At 39.0% G+C, this 23,324-nt stretch overlaps 1 protein-coding gene across 4 annotated transcripts in view; it reads left to right on the top strand.

Annotated features, from left to right (window-relative positions):
- Positions 1 to 23,324, top strand: part of srgap3 (SLIT-ROBO Rho GTPase activating protein 3) — a 67,070-nt gene that overhangs the window by 7,834 nt on the left and 35,912 nt on the right. For all 4 annotated transcript variants that reach the window (XR_004331646.1, XR_004331647.1, XM_032513540.1 and 1 more), the window contains exon 2: positions 13,510 to 13,705. Coding sequence is in view for 2 of the 4 variants with exons in the window: in XM_032513540.1 (XP_032369431.1) it covers positions 13,510 to 13,705 (196 nt within the window). In the remaining 2 variants the exon portion in view is untranslated. The remainder of the gene's footprint in view (positions 1 to 13,509; positions 13,706 to 23,324) is intronic.

The raw sequence follows: 23,324 nt of genomic DNA, 5'->3' as shown, positions 1-23,324 counted from the left end.
ATACATAGGATTTGTTGTTTGCGATAGACACTAATGGATAGAAAAACTGTACAAACTCAGCTCCTAGGTGATTAGAGTGTTTTAGTTCAATCATCAGTAATTTTTTTAACCTGGCATTATGTAATTAAACAACACATTCTCATGAACGGGTCCATACGATATCATACAAACATTTATGCACACTTATGATATCCTAAAAACTTGGGAGATCAACCGGTCATGTGACGCCAAGTGGTCATGTGATGCTGGTTACTGCTGTGAATCCACTTTTGCAACACGACTGAAGTGTGGTGACGCGATACCTCCCCTCATTTGTACAATGATTGATAGTAGTAGGTCAACAAGAACAAAGGACCCACGAGAGACTTCCCCCAGTCTCCCCTGTGGACTACTTCTATTGGATAGTTGTGTCGCACGGCCAGGTGGCCATGCAATGCTTCTTTGAAAAAAATGCTGCAAAATTTGGCCAATGTCCATCTTTATGCAAAATTAATTTGTTGATTGTGACTATCCAGTAGAAGTAGACTAACCGTTGTTGATCCAAAATGAAGACAGATTCAGCAACTGTATGGCCTATTTCTCGCTTAAAATGTTTTCAGAAACACGTTTCGTGAACTAGTTTCCTAAAATATGACATTGTATTCTGTCTGAGCCGCCATGACAGTGGTTTTAAACCAGCAGGATCCACGTGACACGTTCGTCCAATCAGCTGCCGATCGGGGGTGTGGAGCATCACCCATGGATGTTTTACGTTGCGACACTACGTTTTAGTCGTGTCGCAAACATAGATCTGCACCCTAAGCCGCTAAAGAGTGAGGGCTATGGACCTCCGTCACAACTCGGTTGTATCAGTGGCAGTTACAATGGTGATCCACTTTTGCGACGCAACTGTTGCATGGTGTTGCGACGTAATACATTCATGGTTGATGCTCCACGCCCCTGACCGGCAGGTGATTGGATGAACGTGTCAAGTGGGTCTGGCTGCTCGAGAATTTCAAACCACTGGCATGGCGGCTCGGACGAAATACAATGTCATATTAGGAAAATAGTTGAAACGTGTTTCTGAAAACATTTTAACCCTCATGTTGTCCTAGGGTCAAATTGACCCCTTTTCAGTTAATTTTTTTTTTTTTTTGTGAAAACAAAAAAAAGGACCATTGAAATTAGCGCTGAAAATGTCAACATTAAAAATATCAAAAAACATCGAGAAAAGCTCCCACAACATTGAAAAACTGACAAAAATGTTGGAAAAACATTTTTGTCACTTTTAATAATGTTGAAAAGAAACGTTTTTTTTTCATGGTTGACTGGAAGACAACACAAGGGTTAAGTGAGAAATAGGCCATACAGTTGCTGAATCTGTCTTCATTTCAGCTCAACAACTTTCAGATTGAAAGGTTTTTTTTTTGCGTTTTTTTTCAAATGCAGCGCCATCTTCCTGGGATGCTTTGTGGTCATGTTAAAGTCGCTTGATGTTACCCAAAGGAATAAAGTGGAGCGCGGTGCAACAGAAGTGTCGCACAGCCAAGTGGAATTAGTAAATATGTTTAGCCGAAACCTGGCTTGAAACTTGGAATGCTTACAGTGCTTCTTTTCGTAGCTTTTTGAACGAATGAAAACAGGCTGAATTAAATGATGTCAGTGTGCTCTGTGTATATTCGGACAAAAATACAATATATTGTTTTTTTATTGTCATTGCGATATCAACTTTAGTGGTGCCTTTTATTTTATTTAATTCAATGCTCAATAAAAGAATGTTAGAAATGATTTCCTTTTGTTTGTTTCAAAAACATCAAGCAATTTGTTGTATTTTAGAAGAATACTGAAAGCACCAACTGAGTACCTTTTTTAATATATATTTATCGAAAGTAATATCGTTAACGTGATATTTAAATATTTATCAGCCCTAATAGAATATCCAAATGGAGTAAAAAAGAGCAACATTATTACATTATTTGGCTTTATTACCCAGCAAGTATCCATGGTGAGATGAAGCAATAGTTGATACTAGAGAAGAAAAAGATAAAAAAAATTACAAAAAATAAACTTCCTGTTAAGAGAAGGTAACCTTAGAAACAGAGGAACCAGGGCAGTGGTGTAAAAATAAATCTGCAATGAGAGTTTATAAAAGTGACTATTTCATTAAATAATTAGTTGGCTTGGGACCTGCTAAATTAACTTAATAAGTACCCGTGAAGCACAGGTCCCACTATAGACTTTAGATAATTAAAGAGTGTATCTATTTGCAGCTCACAAATCCCTCTCGCCCACCACTGTTGGTAGGAATAGAATCATATATGGCAAAGACTCATTGTTATTATTTTTATTATTTTTGTTAGAAGCACACAACTGTGATATTTTGTTAAATCTGCTTTTATGAATTATTTAATATAGGGCTGCAACTAATGAAGATTTGTTTGGTCTGGATGTCAGATAATAGTGAAAACATAATTTTCCAAACAGCCCATTATATCTTTAAATTGTTTGTTTTGTCTGACCAACAGTCCAAAACCGAGTTCTAGTTTACTGTAATTGTAATTGTAGGTTATATGTCGTCTTAGCGGCTTCTTAAGTTGTGACTCGTATATACTGTGTACAGGTATGCTACTCTCTCTCACACTAGGGCTGCACGATTATGGCCAAAATAATAATCACGATTATTTTTATCAAAATTTTGATCGCGATTATTATTATTATTATTTTTATTATTAATATTATTATTATTATTATGCAGATCCACAATTATTTGTTGATTTTAACCAAAACAAATTGTATTGTCACATAGGCTATTTATAACTGCGAGAGGGAGTGCGATGGACGCTACTCACAAAGAGACGGCTTATGAACGGGTCCAGCACGGGTCGAGTGGCGGACACACACGGCGTGTGTATGAAACGTCTGTATCTTCACTGCGCTGCATTTTTAGGAACTATGATATTCTCGCAATGGGTCACATCTCTGGTCCAGGCCCTTGTCCTGGTCCAGGTCCAGCAGGTTCCGTCTCACAAGCTGTTACTCTACCAACTGAAGTTAGTTGCATTCAGTAACTTCTTCTGTGTTCTTCGCCGTGGCGGCCGCGATAGCAGAGTTACCAGCGGAAACACTGGTACAAATACAGGTTTGCCCCCTCATAATTAACAATATACAGCTGTGTTAATAAAAAATTTAAACTGTTGACAAATGTCAGAAGTTTGGACCGGCGCTGTGTGGCGGGGCTGCGTGGAGAGTAGACGAGAGAGGGTAGAGGAGAGATCCAAACACAGGCACGGCTTTACAGACGAAATGGGTCATGTAACGCAAAATTAAACCATATCCATGTAAACAGCATTGCAGCGGATGCGAGGACATTAGCACCGGTGCGTCCTAGAGGAGCTAACAGCTAACAGACGCTAACTAGCACCGACTAGCACTGGTCACTGCTGTTGTCTGAAAAACAACAAACGGGACAAAATGTTGCGTTTACTGGTAAACTGGTAAACTTAAAGACCGACGCATAACCGACTGCTATCTGTTGAGTTTTTCTCCCGTTACTCTGTCCTCTGTGACTGTCTACATCTAGAAACTAAGCTGCACGGTGCAGGGAACAATTGGCTCATGATCAGACAGTAGTAGTGGCAGATGGGCTATACAAAAAAAACCGAAGCGTTCTATGAAATGACGCTTAAAAAAATAATCGCTCGATCACGCAAATTTGATCGTGGGAAGTCAAAATCGTGATCGCGATTGAAATTCGATTAATTGTGCAGCCCTATCTCACACTCTTTTTTTTTTTTTTTTTTTTTCTCTCTCAACTGAACATGACTCTTAGTTTTACCTACTTTGAGCCAGTGAAGAGCTGCCCTTGTGTTGTTCTTGGTTCAGAGGTTCACACACTCTATTTATAAAAGCCTAATATTGTTAAATTAACTGAACCATTTAAAACTTCCAGTGACTTTTTTTTAAACAACATATGCAGTGTTAGCATTTTATTTTATTTTGATGTAATCAGTGTTCAGAAGGAAATTGTGAAATTAGTTTTATTGCTTTGATCAGATGTTGCTGCACAACGGTTATCTTTTCAGCTTCACAAATTCAGGACGCAGTGCATACATTCGTACATGCATCCTCATTCAATGCTGCCACCTGTCCACATCCATCAGACTCCAGCTCTCCTCCAATAAGCTGTTCCTCGGGGACTGGTGCACGCCCGTGTTGCCATGGAGACACCTCTTAGCCTGGTCTTGCAGAGCTGGATCTTGGATACAGCAATGATGGCAGCTAAACTCTGATAGGGCGTGTTTCCGCTTGTAGCTTATATGCTCGGGCTTCTCTGAAGCATCAGACTCATGCATGAAGCTGACATGATGACGATACGAGAAAGTCTGGGGGGATTTTCCTCTCCTTGCACTGTGAAGCAGAGCAACAATTGATCACTAATGTTTATTTTGTAGTCATCAAGAGTTGAGTGTTTTCCTTCAAAGCAGTGCAGTTTAAAGGTGCTCTAAGCAATGTCACGTGTGTTTTAGGCTACAACATTTGTTGTCACATACAGCAAACATCTCCTCACTATCCGCGAGCTGCCTGTCTCCAAAACACACAGTAAAAATCTGCGGTCTCTGTAGACAGCCCAGGGTCTACAAACGGCAACAAAAACAATCTGTGCCCACCTGCACCCCGAAGCATACACAAACACTGTTCCAGCCAAAAACCGACAAGAAGGATTTAGGGGTGGGGGGGACGTTAGTGTGCAAAAGCACAGAAGCGAGGGGGAGGGGATAGGATGAGGAAGGGGCAGGGGCAAGCTAGTCTTGTTTTGTTTGAAAATACTTCAACAAGAAGTAATGTCACCCGACATTGCTTAGAGCACCTTTTAAGGTTTATTACAGTTTAGGAGGCTTTCATGAGTTGTTTATCATCAAGCTTATTATCACTGATTGTTTTAGATGACAAGAAGCATATGCCTAAATAGTTTATTTTCAATAAGAAGCTACACACACAAGTTAGCGGAAATTTTGCACATAACAAGTTCATTTGATCTTTTTTTAGTTTGACAGAACATCCAGTGGAAAATCCGATAAACCAGCAGATAATTAGGAGGGAGTATTAAGAGTGAGGGACAACCCAGAGACTGACAGCTGACATCTTGCTGTTGAATGCTCCATCGGTTCACCTCTGCTTAGCCATTGATTGGTCTCCGCTCTTGTTTTCTTATCTTTGACTACATGTGCTGCAGCAGCCTGTACTAATGAGGAAACTGCCAAGATAGAGACCGACAAAGAAGAATCTGCACTGACATCAGGAGCATGTCCATGTGAATCCACAATTGCATTAATCATTAGGGTATTTTAAAAAGAGAACAAAGAGTGGGGGATTAGTTCAGCAAGTAGAACTTGTATTATGAGAATCAGTGCGAGGGGCATAGAGAGTGAATTAAGGGTTGTGTTTGTCTCTGTGTCTGCTTTTCATGTGAATTTGGCTCTGCAGTGTAGAGCCCAGATACTGCAGAGCTGAGTTAGGGATTAGGTTAGTGAATTTGGCTCGAAGTGGCTTTTGTCTGATGTGTGTGTCTACACACTGTATGTGTCTTGCTGCATGGGGATGTGAACGCCCAAGGATGTTATTTTCCAATTGTTAAATACCTTGTGAGGCTGGTTATGATTTATAATTTAACTCCATTACACAGAGACATGTAGTTATTTCCTCCACACTCACTGCACCTATATCCATGATTCATTGACACACTTACATGCATGCTAAACATCGCTGTAATTATCTCTAGAGAAGGCACATACTGTACCATCACACCCCACTATATCCAAGATTATATGTTATATTATATGCGTTATTGCCCTGCAGTAAAATGATCCATCTCTCCTGCTCCTCCTCTGGCATCCTGCTGCCCTGTTTATCCTGGCTTCCCCTGCTGCCCTCGGGGTACTGTGCAGAAAATCCCTTTCATTCACTGCACTCCAATTTTATCTCAAATTCATTGCGTCAAGACATCACATGGCCCTCTTAAACAGCAGACTTGCAAGAAAATTCTGCCCCCTTGCAACACCACTGGTGTCCTGAATTGACAACAGGAGAAGGTGCATTTTCATAAAATTAATTGTAACATATTATTGTCAGCCCATAAAAGTGTCTGCAATACATTAGTCATAATGATAGCTTTTTAAAGTGCTGAGGAAAAAAAGTCAAAAGTTTTTAGTGGGGATCAGTTATGCATCTGTTTCCATCCGTTGGGGAAGATGTTGACAATGTTGTACTCAGCTGCATTTTGCCTTAGGCAGAGAAAAAATGAAACCTTACAGACACTGTGAGTTCTTTTAAACCGAGGACCATTACCCTGGTTTGAGCAACAAACACTCACTCAATGTAGATTATAAAATGTTTGTAGTTTTTAAAAACAGAGGCTGTATTCAGCTTGAGTAACAATACATTTCAACAGTATCAAACCACACCTGCAGCATAATCCATTTCTCTGATGTCCATCTGTATCTTACAAACACTTGACTTATTTTTGACAAAATATGGCACACTGCCTCTGTTTAAATTCTCAAGTTTTCATCTTCTGTTAGTCCCTGTCTTTTTCACTCTTTCTTAATTAAAAAATACCAATAAAGTAGAATATATATATATATATATATATATATATATATATATATATATATAATATATATATATATACCGATTTGCTCAATGAACAAATTACATTTCTTTTCTAAACTTTTTTCAGACGCTCCGCAGGAGGTGACTGTTCAGTTTAGATTTTGGTTGTAGTGCAATTCCAGTAGATGTTTTTTTTTTTTTAGTTCATTTAATCTTTGCTAGAAACATCACCATACTGTGCTGTTACAAAGCTGCCTGCCAGTACAAGATTTTGTCTGTGAGGTTCAAAGTTCATGAATCCCTAACATCCTACTATTGTTTTCAGAGGGTTTCCTGTGCCGTGAGGACACAAGTGTCCACTGCGTTTCACTATCAAGTCCTGTCCTGGCATCAAGGAAAATGTATTGTGGTATAGTGTGCCTCAGTCTACAGTATGAAACATTTTTTCAGAGCAATTAACTGTTGTGCAGGCTTTAGCTTATTTTGAACATTTGCTTTTTTGTCCTGTACAAGCAACTACATGGATGTAGACAAGCTCTAGCCTACAACATGTAAGAAAATAGCTTCTCTTTTTAAATTATATTTTGGAGCAGGTGTCCAGTTGAAGGTGTAAGGCTCTTTTTTAACGATGATATATGGACCCAAGGTCAGGAATGTTAAGTGTCTGGCAGCAATTCGTGCTTGTCTGCTCACGTCAAGGACTGTCTGCTCTCATACAATGCCATATGCTGTATGTCATAATGAACCTCAGAGCAGAAGTAATGAACCAGCCTGCAAAAAAAAAAAAACTAAAAGATATAATACTGCCTTTCATGTTACATAAATTATCAACCTGTAGGTAAGTGTTCTTGAAGAAGATTCTTTGTTTCTTTCTTGACTGTCTTTCATTGACTTGGACTCAAACTCTTTGGACTCGGGCTTGGCTAGTACACACACACACACACACACCACACACACACACCACACACACACCACGCACCCCCCCCCCCCCCCCCCCCCACCACACACCACACACACACACACACACACACACACACACACACTATAGTATTATTATCCTTTATCCCAACATACTTTCCTCAACTTTATTAAACAGACTACATTTTGCTACATATTGACTCCCATATGTCAAATTCCCATTTGTTAGCACAAAACTCCAGTTCAAAAATAAAACACTTTTGATTCCCGTAGAAGTGCAGTACAGTAATACTGCTCCATCATTCAGTTTTTAGAAATGTTATTGGATTAATGCAGCTTTTGGGATTTAGTTTTGCTAAACTTTATTCAATGGTTTAGACGGAAACGTAGTGACTTTTATTTAGTCAACATTAAACAGTAGCATCAACATATATCAACACTTTTATTTCATTGCATATCACTGAATTGTTAATTGTTAACATATTAAGCTTAATTACATGAGCAAAAAGTACTTCAGGCCTAATGTCACAATGTCACAATGATAGGTTATTATAAAGAGTTTGACCATATTTCAGTTGCTCCAGTCTCATCCTCCTTTCTCTATCAGCCTTTTTGTCTGAAGACAACCCCCACCTCCCTTCTCTAAAAAAAGAGAGAGAAAAAAATAAACACATGGCTTAATGTCTAAATAGAAATACACTCAGGTCCGCCACAGATAATAGCTGCATGCTTAATCAAGCAACAACATCAGAGTTTTAACTTGCTCACTATAAAATAGAGGAAACACGTTTTTGGTAGCTTGCCCAAACAATCCCATCTGCACTGGGAGTATTTAAATCCGTCTAATCAAAAACACTGTTTGAAATAAATGGGCAGCATCTTCAAATGAGGTGTATTACCGCATTCTCATTTATTCCTAAACAATGAGCATGCTCCTGGTTAAATAGTTAAATTCACTGCTAAAAGTCATTGTTAATTCCATAAACTATGTGGCATTTGCATATGTAACTTTATTTAGAGACCTATCTGGAACAGTTTCATTCATTTTTTTTTAAACCAAGAAAATCAAAGCAGTAGAGCTGAAATTGGGGCAGCCATGGGTAGCATCATTGCACAGAGAGCTGAGTTTAAAGCCTTGTTACATACATATCGCAAAGGAAGGGAGGCATGAGGTGATGGGTGTAGGCACATTTACAGTGGGGCTCAAAAGTATGGACACCCTAGGTAAAAATTTGTCTTAATGTGCATAAAGAAGCCAAGAAAAGTTGGAAAAATCTCCAAGAGGCATCAAATGACAGATTAGACATTCGTATAACATGTCACAAAAAGATTTTATTTCCATCATTTACACTTTCAAAATAAAATAAAACAAAAAAATGGCGTCTGCAAAAGTTTGGGCACCTTGCAGAGTTTCTAGCATGCACCGCCCCCTTTGGAAAGCTGAGACCTGACAGTGTCATGGATTGTTCTCAATCATTGTCTGGAAAGACCACGTGATGTCAATCTTAAGGTTTTAAATGCCCAGACTCATCTGACCTCGCCCCAACAATCAGCACCATGGGTTCTTCTAAGCAGTCTAGAAAACTGAAACTGAAAATAGTTGACGCTCACAAAGCAGAGAGGCTATAAGTAGATAGCAAAATTTTTTCAGATGCCAATATCCTCTGTTCGGAATATAATGAAGAAATGGTAATCATCAGGAACAGTGGAAGTTAAAGCAAGACATGGAAGACCAAGAAAAATATCAGACAGAACAGCTTGCAGGATTGTGAGAAAAGCAAGTCAAAACCCACGTTTGACTGCACGATCATCCAGAAAGACCTGGTAAACACTGGAGTTGTGCTACACCACTCCAATATAAAAAGATGCTTGTACAAATATGGTCTTCATGGAAGAGTCATAAGAAGAAAACCTCTTCTACGTCCCCGCATTTTTAATTAAAGTTCGCACATGAACATTTAGACAAGGCTGATGCATTGTGGAAACAAGTTCTGTGGACCGATGAGGTTCAAATAGAACTTTTTGGCAAGAATGAGCAAAGGTACGTTTGGAGAAGAAAGGGCACAGAATTTAATAAAAAGAACCTCTGTCCAACTGTTAAGCATGGGTTTGGATCATTCATGCTTTAGGGTTGTATTGCAGCCAGTGGCACAGGGAACATTTCACGAGTAGAAGGAAAAATGGATTCAATAAAATTTCAGTAAATTTTGGACGCTAACTTGATGCCATCTGTGAAAAAGCTGAAGATAAAGAGAGGATGGCTTCTACAAATGGATAATGATCCTAAACACGCTTCAAAATCCTCGGTGGATTACATCAAGAGGTGTAAACTGAAGGTTTTGCCATGGCCTTCATAATCTCCTGACCTCATTATAATTGAAAATCTATGGATAGACCTTAAGAGAGCAGTGTGTGACAGACAGCCCAGAAATCTCAAAGAACTGGGAGAAATTTGTGAGAAAGAATGGGTGAAGACACCTCAAACAAGAATTGAAAGACTCTTTGCTGGCTACAAGAAGCGTTTCCAAGCTGTGATACTTTCCAAAGGGGGCAGTACAAGGTATTAACTCTGCAGGGTGCCCAAACCTTTGCAGACGCCCTTTTTTTGTTTTGTGTCATTTTGAAAGTGTAAATGATGGAAATAAAACTTTTTGTGACATTTTATACAAATGTCTAATCTGTCATTTGATGCCTTTTGGAGATTTTTTCCATCTTTTATTGGCTTCTTTATGAATATGAATAAAAAAAAATTACCTGGGGGCCCAAACTTTCGAGCCCCACTGTATACTAATGTTATGTGTTATACATATAAACTGCACAAATGATGTACAAAATAAATAATCATCAGCTATCGAACAGTATCCAAGGGCTGTTTCAAATGAGAGAGAGCAAACCTCACTTAAGAGAACATTTGTAATTAAAAAGAAACTTATAATAACAAATGCTAAATATCACTGCATTACAACCAAAGGAGTTAATTTATGGAACAGCTGCAGTGAAGAGATGAAATCATGTACAACAATGAGCAATTTCAAGAGATTATTTAAAATTATATATTAAAGAGATGCTAAAAGGATTCAAAGTGATAGTATTGCATAAAGACTGTATGGTTCCTTGGCATCTATATACTAAGTCTAGTATGAATGTGTTGTTATTTCATCTGCTATTGATAGATGGTAAAGAAAGAAGTAGAAGGAAAAGAAACAAACAGTGTAAATGTGTGTAGGTATGTTCTATGTATGCATCTGTGTCTATGATGTGTAAATAAGTGAAGCATAAGATTTTGTATTTACTAAAGGATAAAAATAGAGAGTGTAGGAACTGATAAGTTTGTTTATGATCTTCTTCCTACTCCTTTTTGAACATGGGATTTATAAAAAAATATATACTGTATATATATTTTTTTAAAGTTTAAATAACTTACTACTATACAGATAGTATAGAAATTAAGAGGTCTCTTATATGAAACATTACATTTTTAACCGCTTAAAAAACACTTGATTTGTTGGTGGTTTGAACCACTAATCATTCTTGAAAACAGACAATTATGGACATCAAAAAGATTTCTTTATTGAAGGAGTTTAATAATAGTGCATAGGAAATATGTTGGTGTTCAAAAAGATAAACAATCTTCACTTTTATTTCAGGCCTACATTCACATTCTCCACAACCACAGAGGGGTCCCTCACTTTGTATAAACCGCAGCCAATGAAACCACTCAGAGAGCTGGGACTACTTAGGGAATAATTCTCCAATTGCTCATGGTTTCTGAGAGGGAAGGGCAAAGTACTGGTGTGCATGACCTATTTTTCCAGCCTCATCTTTCAAATGCAGAGCTGCAGCTGGTGGTTCAGAGTTCTCTTTTTGTGAAAGACTGTTTTCAAAAGTCCTCCCTGTCACTCCTGCACATAGGTGTCCTGGGGGCATTTCTCTTGGCTCGACATTTTTTTCACTTTTACGAAAAATAATATAAAACAAAAAACCCTGTTGCAAACAAGGAACATAGCTGCATGTTTGGGAAAGCAAGGCATTCCTGTCATGAGAAAAGCAGTTAAGTGGTATATCTCCCTGAGCTCTGATTTAGGGTTCCCACTAAAAGCTATTCTTTAAGTCGTCCGAGCTGGGAAGGAGAGGGAGGCCCCTGATAAAGAGGAGGCTAGGACGGTTAACCACAGAGTGAAGTATGGCGCTCAAGGCAGAGGCCTGGCGGCACGACATCACAGGGAGAGAAAAGGATCGCCCCCACAACATCAACGTTTCAGTTCAAATGGCAAGCGTCCCTAGAAGTGAAATCCACAAGGAGGGCTTGGCTGACCAAATTACACCCTCAACAGCATGAAAACACAGTCTGTATCACTGAAGTGGTTTCACCATTCAGTCAGCAGTTCATCTGCGTGGCAGAGTGTCACTGCCATGGCTCAGATATCTTTAAAATCCATCCATGATCCTTATTTGTTATGGTTATAACTTGCAATAAGTCATCAAGGATGTTACAACATGCAGTGACTTACATTTAGGAAGTTCCCTTTTCCATTGCTTTTCAAGTGCATTACCACGCAGACCTTTTGAAGACTGAAATAAACACGAGTGTTTTAGGTGGAGGAAATGTTTGACTGTGCCGGACAAATACAAGTGCGTAATGCGAAAAATTGTGTATTACTGGCTGATGTTAGCACTTTTAAATGAAGGAATTCAACGTTTTCTAAAGAAACCTAAGATGCTCAAAATTTCATTTTGTCACCACAGTGTTGGTTTGAATAAATTCTAAAGATCACAAGAAAAACACTGAAAGCATACACTACAAGCGCTGCAGTGAAACTATAGCTGGATGTGCTGTAATCTGGAATTATATACTGCTAGACTTTACTCAGGAACTGGACTAAGGCAAATGGTGTTTGAATGTTACAATAAAACATCTTTTAAATGAGAGGATCAAACAACATTTGGGTTTCTAATAAAGGATGTTCATTAGTTCAGGAGGATTCATCCTGTTTGCAGTAGCTTCTTCCATCATCTTCTTCCAGCATTTTAGGTTGTTTCTGTTCTGCAAAATGGGTTTCTCTGTTCCTGAAGAGGCAACATTGTTGCTGATGACAGCACTACACAGATGAATCAGGTTTCTGTTGTGGGTTCCCACTGGCATGAAGGATCTGTCGTCTGCCTGACAGCATCAGGAGAAATAAAACCCTTCTACTTGCTCCAAGTGGGCCTATGAGAGGTCATGTACACACATCACTTTACAGCTTGGAGCCTCACTGGTCATTCTCACTTACAGCTAGATGTTTTATGTTGCTGCTGGTCTAAAATGGCTTAGAATAACGGCATTTGATTATTAGTAATTGCATACACCAAAATTGTGATAGACTGTATATTGTAGATGATTGGTTTAGCAGCCCTGCTTGACTTGTGTTAAATGTGTTCCTCTGATTGTGACATGATGTATTTTGTGCTATAATGCTTCTTGGATAATAAAAGGCAAACTCAAGCTTTTCACTTATTTCCCATTTAATATAAATAGCGCTAACTATATTCACAAACATCGTGTTTTACATGGTGTAGCTTGATCAAAAATGATTAAGTAATCTTAAAGGTGCAACAAATAGGATGTTATTTAACTTAATTGTTACTGTGTCAGTTAGTTGTTAGGCAGCGTTTGTCTGAAGATTGCCATTTGCTACACAAGTCATTACACAGCATTTTAGTGCATGTTGAGACACCATGTTAGGGTTTAAGGATAACCTGCCCAAACTGCTTCATCTTCCTTTAGTCAATCAAAAAACCTACACAGGCTCACTAAGTGTCAATGCAGAAACCATCCTATAACTTGAAATCAGTGTGTGGAAAATTGATACCTGAGAAATACCTTCTAGAGCAAATAATGTAATAAACTTCATACTAATCCTTGACATCATCATGACGTATTGCTTTTGACCTTGTGTGCTGTTGTGACAGCAGTATAAACCGTTGACTCATACCATTTTTGTTTGGTGTTTTGATGGACAGAGATCCGTAACCAGCTGGTGGAGCAGTTCAAATGTTTGGAGCAGCAGTCTGAGTCTCGAATCCAGCTCCTGCAAGACCTACAGGAGTTCTTCCGCCGCAAAGCAGAGATTGAACTGGAATACTCCCGCAGCTTAGAGAAACTGGCTGAGAAGTTCTCCTCCAAGATCCGCAGCTCCAGGGAACACCAACAGTTCAAGTGAGTTTCCCTCTCTGCCATGCAGCAACATTTGTTGCTAACTGTTGCCTGTACATTGTTTGGGCATTTGAGAGGATGTTGGTTTTGGTTAAGTATCTTTATCTGTCCAAAGGAATGTAGTATCCTGAAAAACCAGAAATGCTAATTTACATCTTCTTCTTTATGCATCTTCAGTAAAGGATTACTGACCTTTTATTGTTGTATACTTAACATTTGATTGATATTCAAGTATGCCACATTTATTAGGAGAAAACTGACAAATACAGCTTGTATGCAAAGGAATTTGCACTTCTTTTTCAGTCTTGAGCAGTGTCTGCTGGCTTTCTCTCCCAACCCAGGACAAAAAAAGCCCAAAAATTACTCAACGTTGCTCATTTAGCTTATTGCTATTATCTCACTAGTAATTGAAGTGCGACTCAACAGCATATCAACTTTTTTATCAAATCCAAATTTTAACAACTTGATAATAAAAATACATTGTTTAGAGAGATTTAAGTGAGTAAATCTAGCTGAAACAATACAAATTATGGCAACAATGATTGAATTTAAAGAAAGGAGGGGGACAATGTATGTCTGTTATTGTCAGCGGAAATTATGGCCTTGTTTGTGTGCTGTTGTTTTAAACCAGCATTTTCACATTTACTTTTCTTATTGTTGTTTACTTTAACTAAACAAATTTTTGTTAATCAAGGTTTCTAAATCTACTGTCCCTTTTTTTTCCTTTTAACGTGTACCCAGACCATAGGCATCCATATGCCAAGTGACTTTATCCCCCTCTAAACACTTCACTATTTATAGCCGGGCTGTAAGACCCAGCCCTGCTGCTAATCACAGTGCCTTGTTTGATTACAGAGCAGAACTATACAACAAACTACTCCAATATAATTATGTACTGTAAGGGAATATCTATTATTACAGTCAAGCTCTTTATGACATCTTCAAAGGTCAGCTGGTTCTGGCAAGATGATGAGGATGCCGCTCATTAAAGAAGTTGACGCCTGTTGAGAAGAAGGTTTTGAGTTAAGCTTTATGCTTTATTATGTTTTAAATGACATCCATTACATGACAGACTCTCATTAAACTCAATATCAGACATACATGGGTTTATTAAAGGTTCCATGGCATGACAGTTTCACTCTATGAGGTTTTTTAAAATTAATATGAGTTCCCCCAGCCTGCCTATGGTCCCCCAGTGGCTAGAAATGGTGATAGGTGTAAATTGAGCCCTGGGTATCCTGCTCTGCCTTTCAGAAAATGAAAGCTCAGATGGGCCGATCTGGAATCTTGCTCCTTATGAGGTTATAAAGAGCAAAATTACCTCCCCTTTCTCTGCTTTGCCCGCCCAGAGTATTTGGCCCACCCATGAAAGAGAGACATCATGGCTTTCAAACGAGCAAAGTGGCAGTTGGTCAAGGCCACACCCCCATCCTCCACCTTACCCCCCCCTCCTCCTCAAAAGCTACAGCCTCAGAAATGGCACATACTAAGGAAAGCTCATTTTGAGACTGGCTCTAGTGACTGTAATTCTGCACCCAGGCTGAATTTTGGGAAAGAGACTTCAGATATGGAATTAGGGGACCACTAAGGTCTATATAAAAGCATCCAAAGAGCACCATGTCACGGAACCTTTTAAATGAACAATCTCATCAGGATTTCAAGATAGTAACTTATTAGTGAAAATAATACGGGACCATGCAGTGTTATTGGTAGTGTACATGTTTGCTTGATGGTTGGCAAGTTGAACCTTTGTAGTTGGAGGGTTAACAGCAAAAGGGACATCACTGTATTATACAAATGGTATGGACTAACAAGGATGGATTAGTTGTTATATATTAAAGTGTGTGCTCAAAGTATCTACAGTATATTGTACCAAATTATAATGCAATATAATGGAATTATTGAACTACACTGAAACGATATATACAAATGCAAATATAGAGTAAATTACTTCCTATTACCTTTACTGAATTTATATCTATATAGGAAATAATATTTTTTGAAGGAAAGCCTGTTGAAGATAAAGGTAAAGCATGGCAAAATACAGAAAAGCCTGAATAGACCTTAGAGAGAGAAAACAGTGAGGGAAACGGTGAATAAGAAAAAGAATTTAATGCCATCAGATCACAATCAGCTTACCTGAACCTTGACCTATTTAGATTTGCAGCTCTTGAAAAACTGAAATATATGCTGGTGAAAAAAAGAGGGATCGTCTGCAAAGAAACCACAGTCATCATAGTGGTACATGACTCACGCAGGGCATGCTCCCTAAATCAAGAACCTCGGGCAAACAGGGAAGCTTAGTTCAGTCTGGAAACACGACACAAAACCAGCTTTGATCTGGCAGCAGATCTGGCGGCATCTCCCTAGAGATGACTACCACAAAATATATGTAGTATAACCCTAGCTCTGATTCTAGCAAATAGAAACCGCATTATTGCATTCCTTACATTTATATATTTTGAATCCTGAAATGTGTATTGTGTCATCTGCTGCATGACAAAAATGTTATTAACATTATGCACAACATGCATAGTGTATCCACACAGTAGCGTTCTGCTCATAGTGGACAGTTTGGACAATAAGGCTTTCCGAAGTTGATAATGGACCATATGATCCACAAAAACAGATATACTTATCGTGCCCCTTTTTTTTTTAAATGTTGCCATCCATCCACGAGAAGCCAATTCACCTTAATAAAGGGTTTCGAAGAGAAGTAAGTTTGACTATTAGGTATCATTCATACATGCCAACCAAGTGCGGTACAGTTATTTTTACAAACTGAAAGTTTGGGGACATGACTGTCATGTGTGTTTCATTGTGCCTTCTGTTCCTCATTAGTAAACAAGATAAATAACTTCCAGCAAATCAAAGTACTTTTATTTGAGTTGGGCTTATCGACACTTTTGATACAGAATAAGTATGTAGTATCATGTAGAAGTGTGTAGACACGTACACATGTCTTTAGGAGAGCAGAGTGTGGGATGTGAATGCCGATTTGACTGGATAATTGAGTCCAGATTTGTTAGAAGAGGCGTTCATCACTGTGGTGTCTAAGACTTGGCTGATATTAGACAGAACTGTGATGCTGCTGCTGTTGGATACCAGTTAATCCTATCCACACAGCAAGGGAAAGGTGTTGGAAATAAACCCCTAATCCTCAGACACATGTTCTAATAATTTTATATTTTACACTACCTAGATCATGGCAGACTTAAAAGCCAGAAGTCAACAAGTGTCTAAGTGCGGTGTCTTGACAAAAGGCCAACAATGCAACAATAAACCCCATTACTGACCCCCTTCAACATGCATGTGACTGTCATTCATTGCAGTAAAAGTTGTGCTTTTTAAACTCTGCATTGTACTGCAGAAAAGTACTTCAGAAGCAGCCTAGTATCTTGTGCCTACTTATACATTTTATGTTTTCAAGGAGCAGTCAAAACAGAGCTGTAAAATAGAGTGATTTTGACCAGGACAGACATCCATATGTGCTGGATTACAGCCTTTAGTCTGTTGGCTGAACCCTCCCAGTGCAGATTCATTAGCAAGCTGAATGCCACAGTGATTTACAGATACTGCAACTGCAGCTACAGCTGCATGGCAGCAACCCGACCAAGGATAATTTTGCTCTTTCACTTTACCTCACTTGTCACAGTGAAAAGACACACCGAAGGTTTACTGAGCTTCCCTATACTGCAGTTGCTGTGCCAGATTCCACTTGCACCACTCTCTTTATCTTACTGTTTCACAGTTCTTGAGAGACAACAGCTAACTTGATTATAATTATGGAGCAGACTTTTCAGGGTATATCATGCATTGGATTCATAATGTGCACCATAAAATTTGAGTGGATGGGTTTCATCTGTCTATCACATAGGCATATTCAGAAGTAACAGCATCATTAAAAAGGCAACTCTTGCAATATTGATATGGAGAATAACCTGTCTGAGAGAGATAAGATAGGGCTTGTAGTGGTGTGTGTGTGTGTGTGTGTGTGTGTGTGTGTGTGTGTGTGTGTGTGTGTGTGTGTGTGTGTGTGTGTGTGTGTGTGTGTGTGTGTGTGTGTGTGTGTGTGTGTGTGTGTGTGTGTGTGTGTGTGTGTGTGTGTGTGTGTGTGTTAATCTCTTTGTGTGTGTGTGTATCCAGGCAATTGGTTTAGGAGCAACTGGGGGAGAAAATTGCTTGGTATCGTCACAGCGCCAGATCTTTGCACTACATACATGAAACAATACACTATAATGTGAGTTATTTTAGTTTTGAAGCTGCTTTTGGTCATTTTCAAGTGATGTCTCTGTTCATTTCATGGTCACCAAAAAAATGAATCGTGTTTTTTTTAATTTATTTTTTTAAACAACATTTAAATGTCCCGAGGACAGTTGTCTTTAAAGAGCCACTATGATAAATAGTGATGCAATGCTTTTGTTATGATATAATGACTGATGTCTGCTGCATAGAACCAGATGCTTTAATGGAGCTTTGTGCATTGGCACCATACTACAGCTATAGTTATAGTCCTATTTTGTGTAACTATGTAGTCAAAGCATGGTGGTTCTCAGGAGCTCCTAGGGCAAAAGGTAAAAGGTTCAACTATATCTCTTTGGACCTGGTTTGTTTGAACAAAGCAGTCCATTCCCTGCTTTTGTCAGATTGACAAGTCCAGCTGGTGAAAGTCAGCATGTACAACATCAATAGATTAACTGGTTTGCAGTTTGTTTTTCAGATCTTGTCAAACCCTTTATTGACGCTGCACTGTACTCCGCGCTGCTCTGGCCCCTGTGTCAGTGCAGCTGTGGGTTATTAAATTTTGGCAGTGAGTCTGCTCACAAAAAAAGGAACAACTTGCTAAATGATGTGCAGATCTGCGCTGCAGCATATTGAAGCCCTGCTTGAAAACTGAGGCAAAACAAATTTGAATGGCAAAGCTGGCTGCATGTGCCCCTTGTCTTTTGAAACTGTGTTTGGCTCCTTCTTTTCCTTGGCTGTTTCATTGATAAGCAGCATGCAGGCAGTGTGGAGGAGATTAAATGCCTTCCCAGAGCCTAGTCCTGGTTTGATAAATACACACTTCCTTCTGGAAATCCTGGCTCAGACACATCATAGGCCCTTGGTGATTAGATGGTGGCATCCAGTGCAGCCATGCTTAAAGTGTGCTATATAATGCTTACTCATTCAGGGTATGCACGCGATGGAAACAGTATGCCATCAATTACTCCTTGAATCAAAGGATTATTGCAATATTCTACCACCATACAGTACACTCTTTCTTTGTTTCTGAATTCCCTTCCACTGTCTCTGTTTCTTATCTTCTAATGCATTCACAGATTATACGGCATGTGTGTGTGTCTGCCTCAGAGAGACAGTGCAGAACCTGTAAAAACCATGGAGACAGCCAGGCAGTGCTTTTCAGGACGAGACAGATGTAATAGGATGCCATAAAGCTGCACTTGTCTCTCCTCCTTTTCCTTCTCACTTCTCTAGAGACTCTCAGAGCTCATTGCTTGCCTTCTGCATGTTAATGATATCCTGTGAATAAATACAGAGGGCATTGAGCCATCCAAAAGCAACCCTTTTGAAGCCCTCTAGATTAATTGAACCGCGTGCTCTCGACTGATACTCAGCCTTTTCACGGGAAATCAGCGAGGAGAAGTAGATACAGAGTAGAGATGAATGAATGAGTTTTGCTGCATGCTGAAGTCGATCCTTTGTGATGGATTGGCCTCTGTTTAAGAGCCAGTATAGAGAAGGTAGTATCTCTTTCCCATAAAACAAGTCGAGAAGCTACATTTATGTCTGTGTTAAAATACTCCCAGAGATGCTGCTGGTACATAGGCCTAATTACCAACCTTCTGTCTCTAATTCCTGTAAAACGAGAACAGCAAATGGGGAAGAGAGATCGTGTGTCCTTTGTCTGTTTCACTCTTTGAGGCTTTAACTCTGAGCATTAAAATTAAAAAATATTACTCTGGTCAGACCTTTTTAGAACTTCTCATTCTTTTCCCCTTAATTATCACCCTTGTTTCTGTCCTTCCTTTCCATCCATACATTTTGATAACTTTGGTCATCCTCTGACTTTTCATTTCATTAATTATTTTTTTAAGATTATTTTTTGGGGACTTTTCCCTTTTTATTAGAGTGGCAGTGGATAGACATGAAAGACGGAGAGAGAGATGGGGGGTTGACACACAGCAAAGGTGCGCTAGAGGCTGCCCCATTCATTTTTGTTTTTTTACAATTTTAATTGGTCTGCTATTTTAGTTTATGACCAAAAACAGGTGTTTGCTGGTCTAAACTAATGACATTCCCATCACCCTGAGCTGTACTTTGTGTTTGCTGCTAATTACAAATGTCAGCATGCTAACACTAAGATGATGCACATTATAAATATTAAACCTGCTAAACATCAGCATGCTAGTAATGTTATTGTGAGCATGCTAGCATTCTGTATGTTAGCATTTAGCTCAAAGCACCGCTACACCAAGGGACTACAACAGGGACGCTAGCATGTATATAGACTCTTAGTTCAGTTGGATGCACAAAGAAGATAATTTTTTTTTATCTATAAATTGCTGGCAAACAAATACTTTTAAGGCCTGTAGATTGAATTACCATATTATCTGGCATACAAATAAATATCCTGGTACTCTAGTAGTAAGTAAAACACATCATAATCTAAAATGAAAGAGTGATTTAAGCAGCAGATTTAGCAACAGTGTTACATTTAGGACTACAGGTCTACAAGCACGTTTTAGTATTTTTAAGATTATTTTTTGGGGTTTAACTGCCTTTTAATGAACAGGACAGTTAAGTGAGAAAGGGGACAGAGAAAGGGCAAAGAAATGCAGGATACTGTCGTAGGTCAGACTCGAACCCTGGACATCTGCGTCGAGACATAAATTTCCAAGTATATGTGCGCCTGCTCTACCAACTTAGCCAACGCAGCCACCACAAGCACATTTAACCAACAGAGAAAGGCCAAGGATTTACCTGAACCTGAAACATAAAACGTTTAGCTGAAGATGCTAAAGAAGGGACTAAAATGGGAGTCTGGTTGTGCTTAGGAATGTGTGTTCAGCATCTCTGATCACTTTTAGGGGTTAGCAGAGAGTACTTGCTTCCTAAACCTCTCAACTGCAATCATACACAGAGGAGCTGCGTCCCTTACGGGCAGATAGGTCAGTCAACTGGTACAAAATGAGGGATGGTGAGACAGTAGAAATTGGTCATCCCAGAGGCTCGACAAAGAATATGCTCTACAGAATATGCTCTACAGAATATGCTCTACAGAATATGCTCTACATCATTGTTAGTAAACCTAACGATGCAGACCCAGTAATAAGTAGATAGATAAAGTTTTTGACACATTCCATCCTGTTTTCTTCCAGGCACTGATGTCAATGTATTTGTGTCCTCTCAGCCTGGCGTAAGTGTGTTTAGGGGCAGAGTTAAGTAAAGGAATAATCGGAGAAGCTCTCTGGAGTAGACAGATATCAACTTCATTAGATGTTATTAGCATTATGGAAGCTCTCTGAAGGAGGGCTCTTTGATGTTGGTGCTGCTCATTTCTTTTTTCTGTGCCACAGTGAAACCCTATCCCCCACCCTGCTCTGCCTCTCTCCCTCCTTTGCTCTCATTTCCCCCTCTCTCTTTTTGTCTCCTCCTTTGAGTTGGATGATTGATTAGATAGTAACCAGACAAGGTATGGGTTTGAAGAGATTGTGTTTGTGTGTGTCTGGTTCGATGGCTATGTGCCTTGGTCTTTTCTATTTGAAATCACCAGAGGCAGAGACAGTTCAAAACTGATTATGCAGCAATCAGGGCCCATGACTCTCTAGATCATTATGGTCACAGCCTTATACATCTACAACAAGTCAATGCCTTACCAGACCAAAGCCTTGTTTGGAGTGTGCTGAAAGACATACACCAAAAAGAACAATGGAAACATTTTGGTATTTATGCCACAATGTTTCCTTTGTTTTTTTCTATCCCAATATGGCGTCGTTTGTAGCAATATTGTTTTCAATAACTTCAAATACTTTTATTTAATATAATAAAATAAAATAAAAATACTATTACTGCATGTAAAACACCATTGTGCATTATTTAGTCCTGTTTTGGACTCACTTATTATTGCTATTCTTCCAATAACCATTTAAGTATTGGTAAATAAATCATTCTGTATATTTATAGTGACATGGCTCTAGGGATGGCAATGTTAGGTAGGTAGACAGTTGGCCCACCACTTTGGTTCCCCTGGTCTTCCCCTTCAGGGGCTAAAACTAAACGTTCAAGTTGTAGACCTTTGAAATTGAAATGTTTTGCATATCATAAATTTGAAGTTGAACACATATTAATGAATAATAAAATACATATTCACACCTTTCAGCTATTGTGCAAAAATGGTCTGTATTCTCATTAGATTCACCAAACAAAAGACACCAGCAGGTGGAACATTACCTGCTGTATCCCTATTTTCCTTTTCTCCTCTGTGAAAATCTCAAGTATCTCAATATCAATCTTGATGCTGATCTATTTTGAACAATATTACATTTTACAATGTGGAGATAGGACAAATGTGAAGTGAACTCAAACAAAAACAACACTTTAATATACAGTCAGAAATAAATTTGATTTTTTTTTTTTGCGGCTGAGAGAGATTTCAAATCTAAGTTATAATAACAGCTTCCAGTCAGTGTTTATAATGTTGACGGAGATTATATTCTTTAAGAACAGCCCTCTTCTTCACTCATATCATCATAAAGATCTGCGCTGACAGAAGCTAAATAGCGCCCCCCTATCACACCATCTAACCAATGTTAAACTCTGACCAGATAGTGAACTGTGGCCAGACTTTGAGTTAATAGAACGAGACAGAATGAACTTCTGCCCAAAAAAACAATAATAAAAGAGATCTTGGGATCTATCTTTCACCTGGCGCAGTGCGGCGCAAAGACTGACGCAAGTGTTTCTGCTAATTTAAGGCCGCAGTTGTTAATTTTCCGTCTTGCACCCACGTTGTTTAAATAGCAAATGCACCTGCGCCCATCTTTGCGCCCATGGGCGTGCTAGTCTTAAAGGGAGGTGTGTTCAGGTGCATTCTTGGCGTATTGCTATCTTGTGGCAGCAGAAAGTAATCTTGCCATTGACCAAAAGAAACCTGGTTTAAAGTCAATAACGCAGCATTTCATTGTTATTTTAACATCGCATTAGTAAAATGCACCTTGACTTCTGCACAGCGCACACATCCTATGCTCGTCACACACACACAGGGAAGCACAGCAGCAGGCACATGCAACAGATTAAAAATCTAAATATTACTGTGAAAATTCATAATATCATAATAGCAATGCGCCAAGGTACAAACGTGCCTGGCTTTTAAAGGGAATAAGAGATGACACTCGGGTTTATTGCATGTTACGCCCAAAACACATCTATGAATTAATGAAGACACTAATTACAACCCTTTTGAACCATGTGCCCGGCATACAGACCCTTTTTTTCCGCCGTCAAACTAGCAAAAGTGGATTTGGACACGCAACAACTATTCTATGTATTATCAGAAACTTTGGTACAGCCATTCATCACCCCACAGGGTGAAAACTTTCTCCAGTACATGCAAAACGAA

This window comes from Etheostoma spectabile, chromosome 4, assembly GCF_008692095.1.
Source record: "Etheostoma spectabile isolate EspeVRDwgs_2016 chromosome 4, UIUC_Espe_1.0, whole genome shotgun sequence".
In the NCBI taxonomy this organism is placed as follows: Eukaryota; Metazoa; Chordata; class Actinopteri; order Perciformes; family Percidae; genus Etheostoma; species Etheostoma spectabile.
Note: the sequence above shows the minus strand (reverse complement) of the source record. Positions and strands in the feature narration are given on the sequence as shown.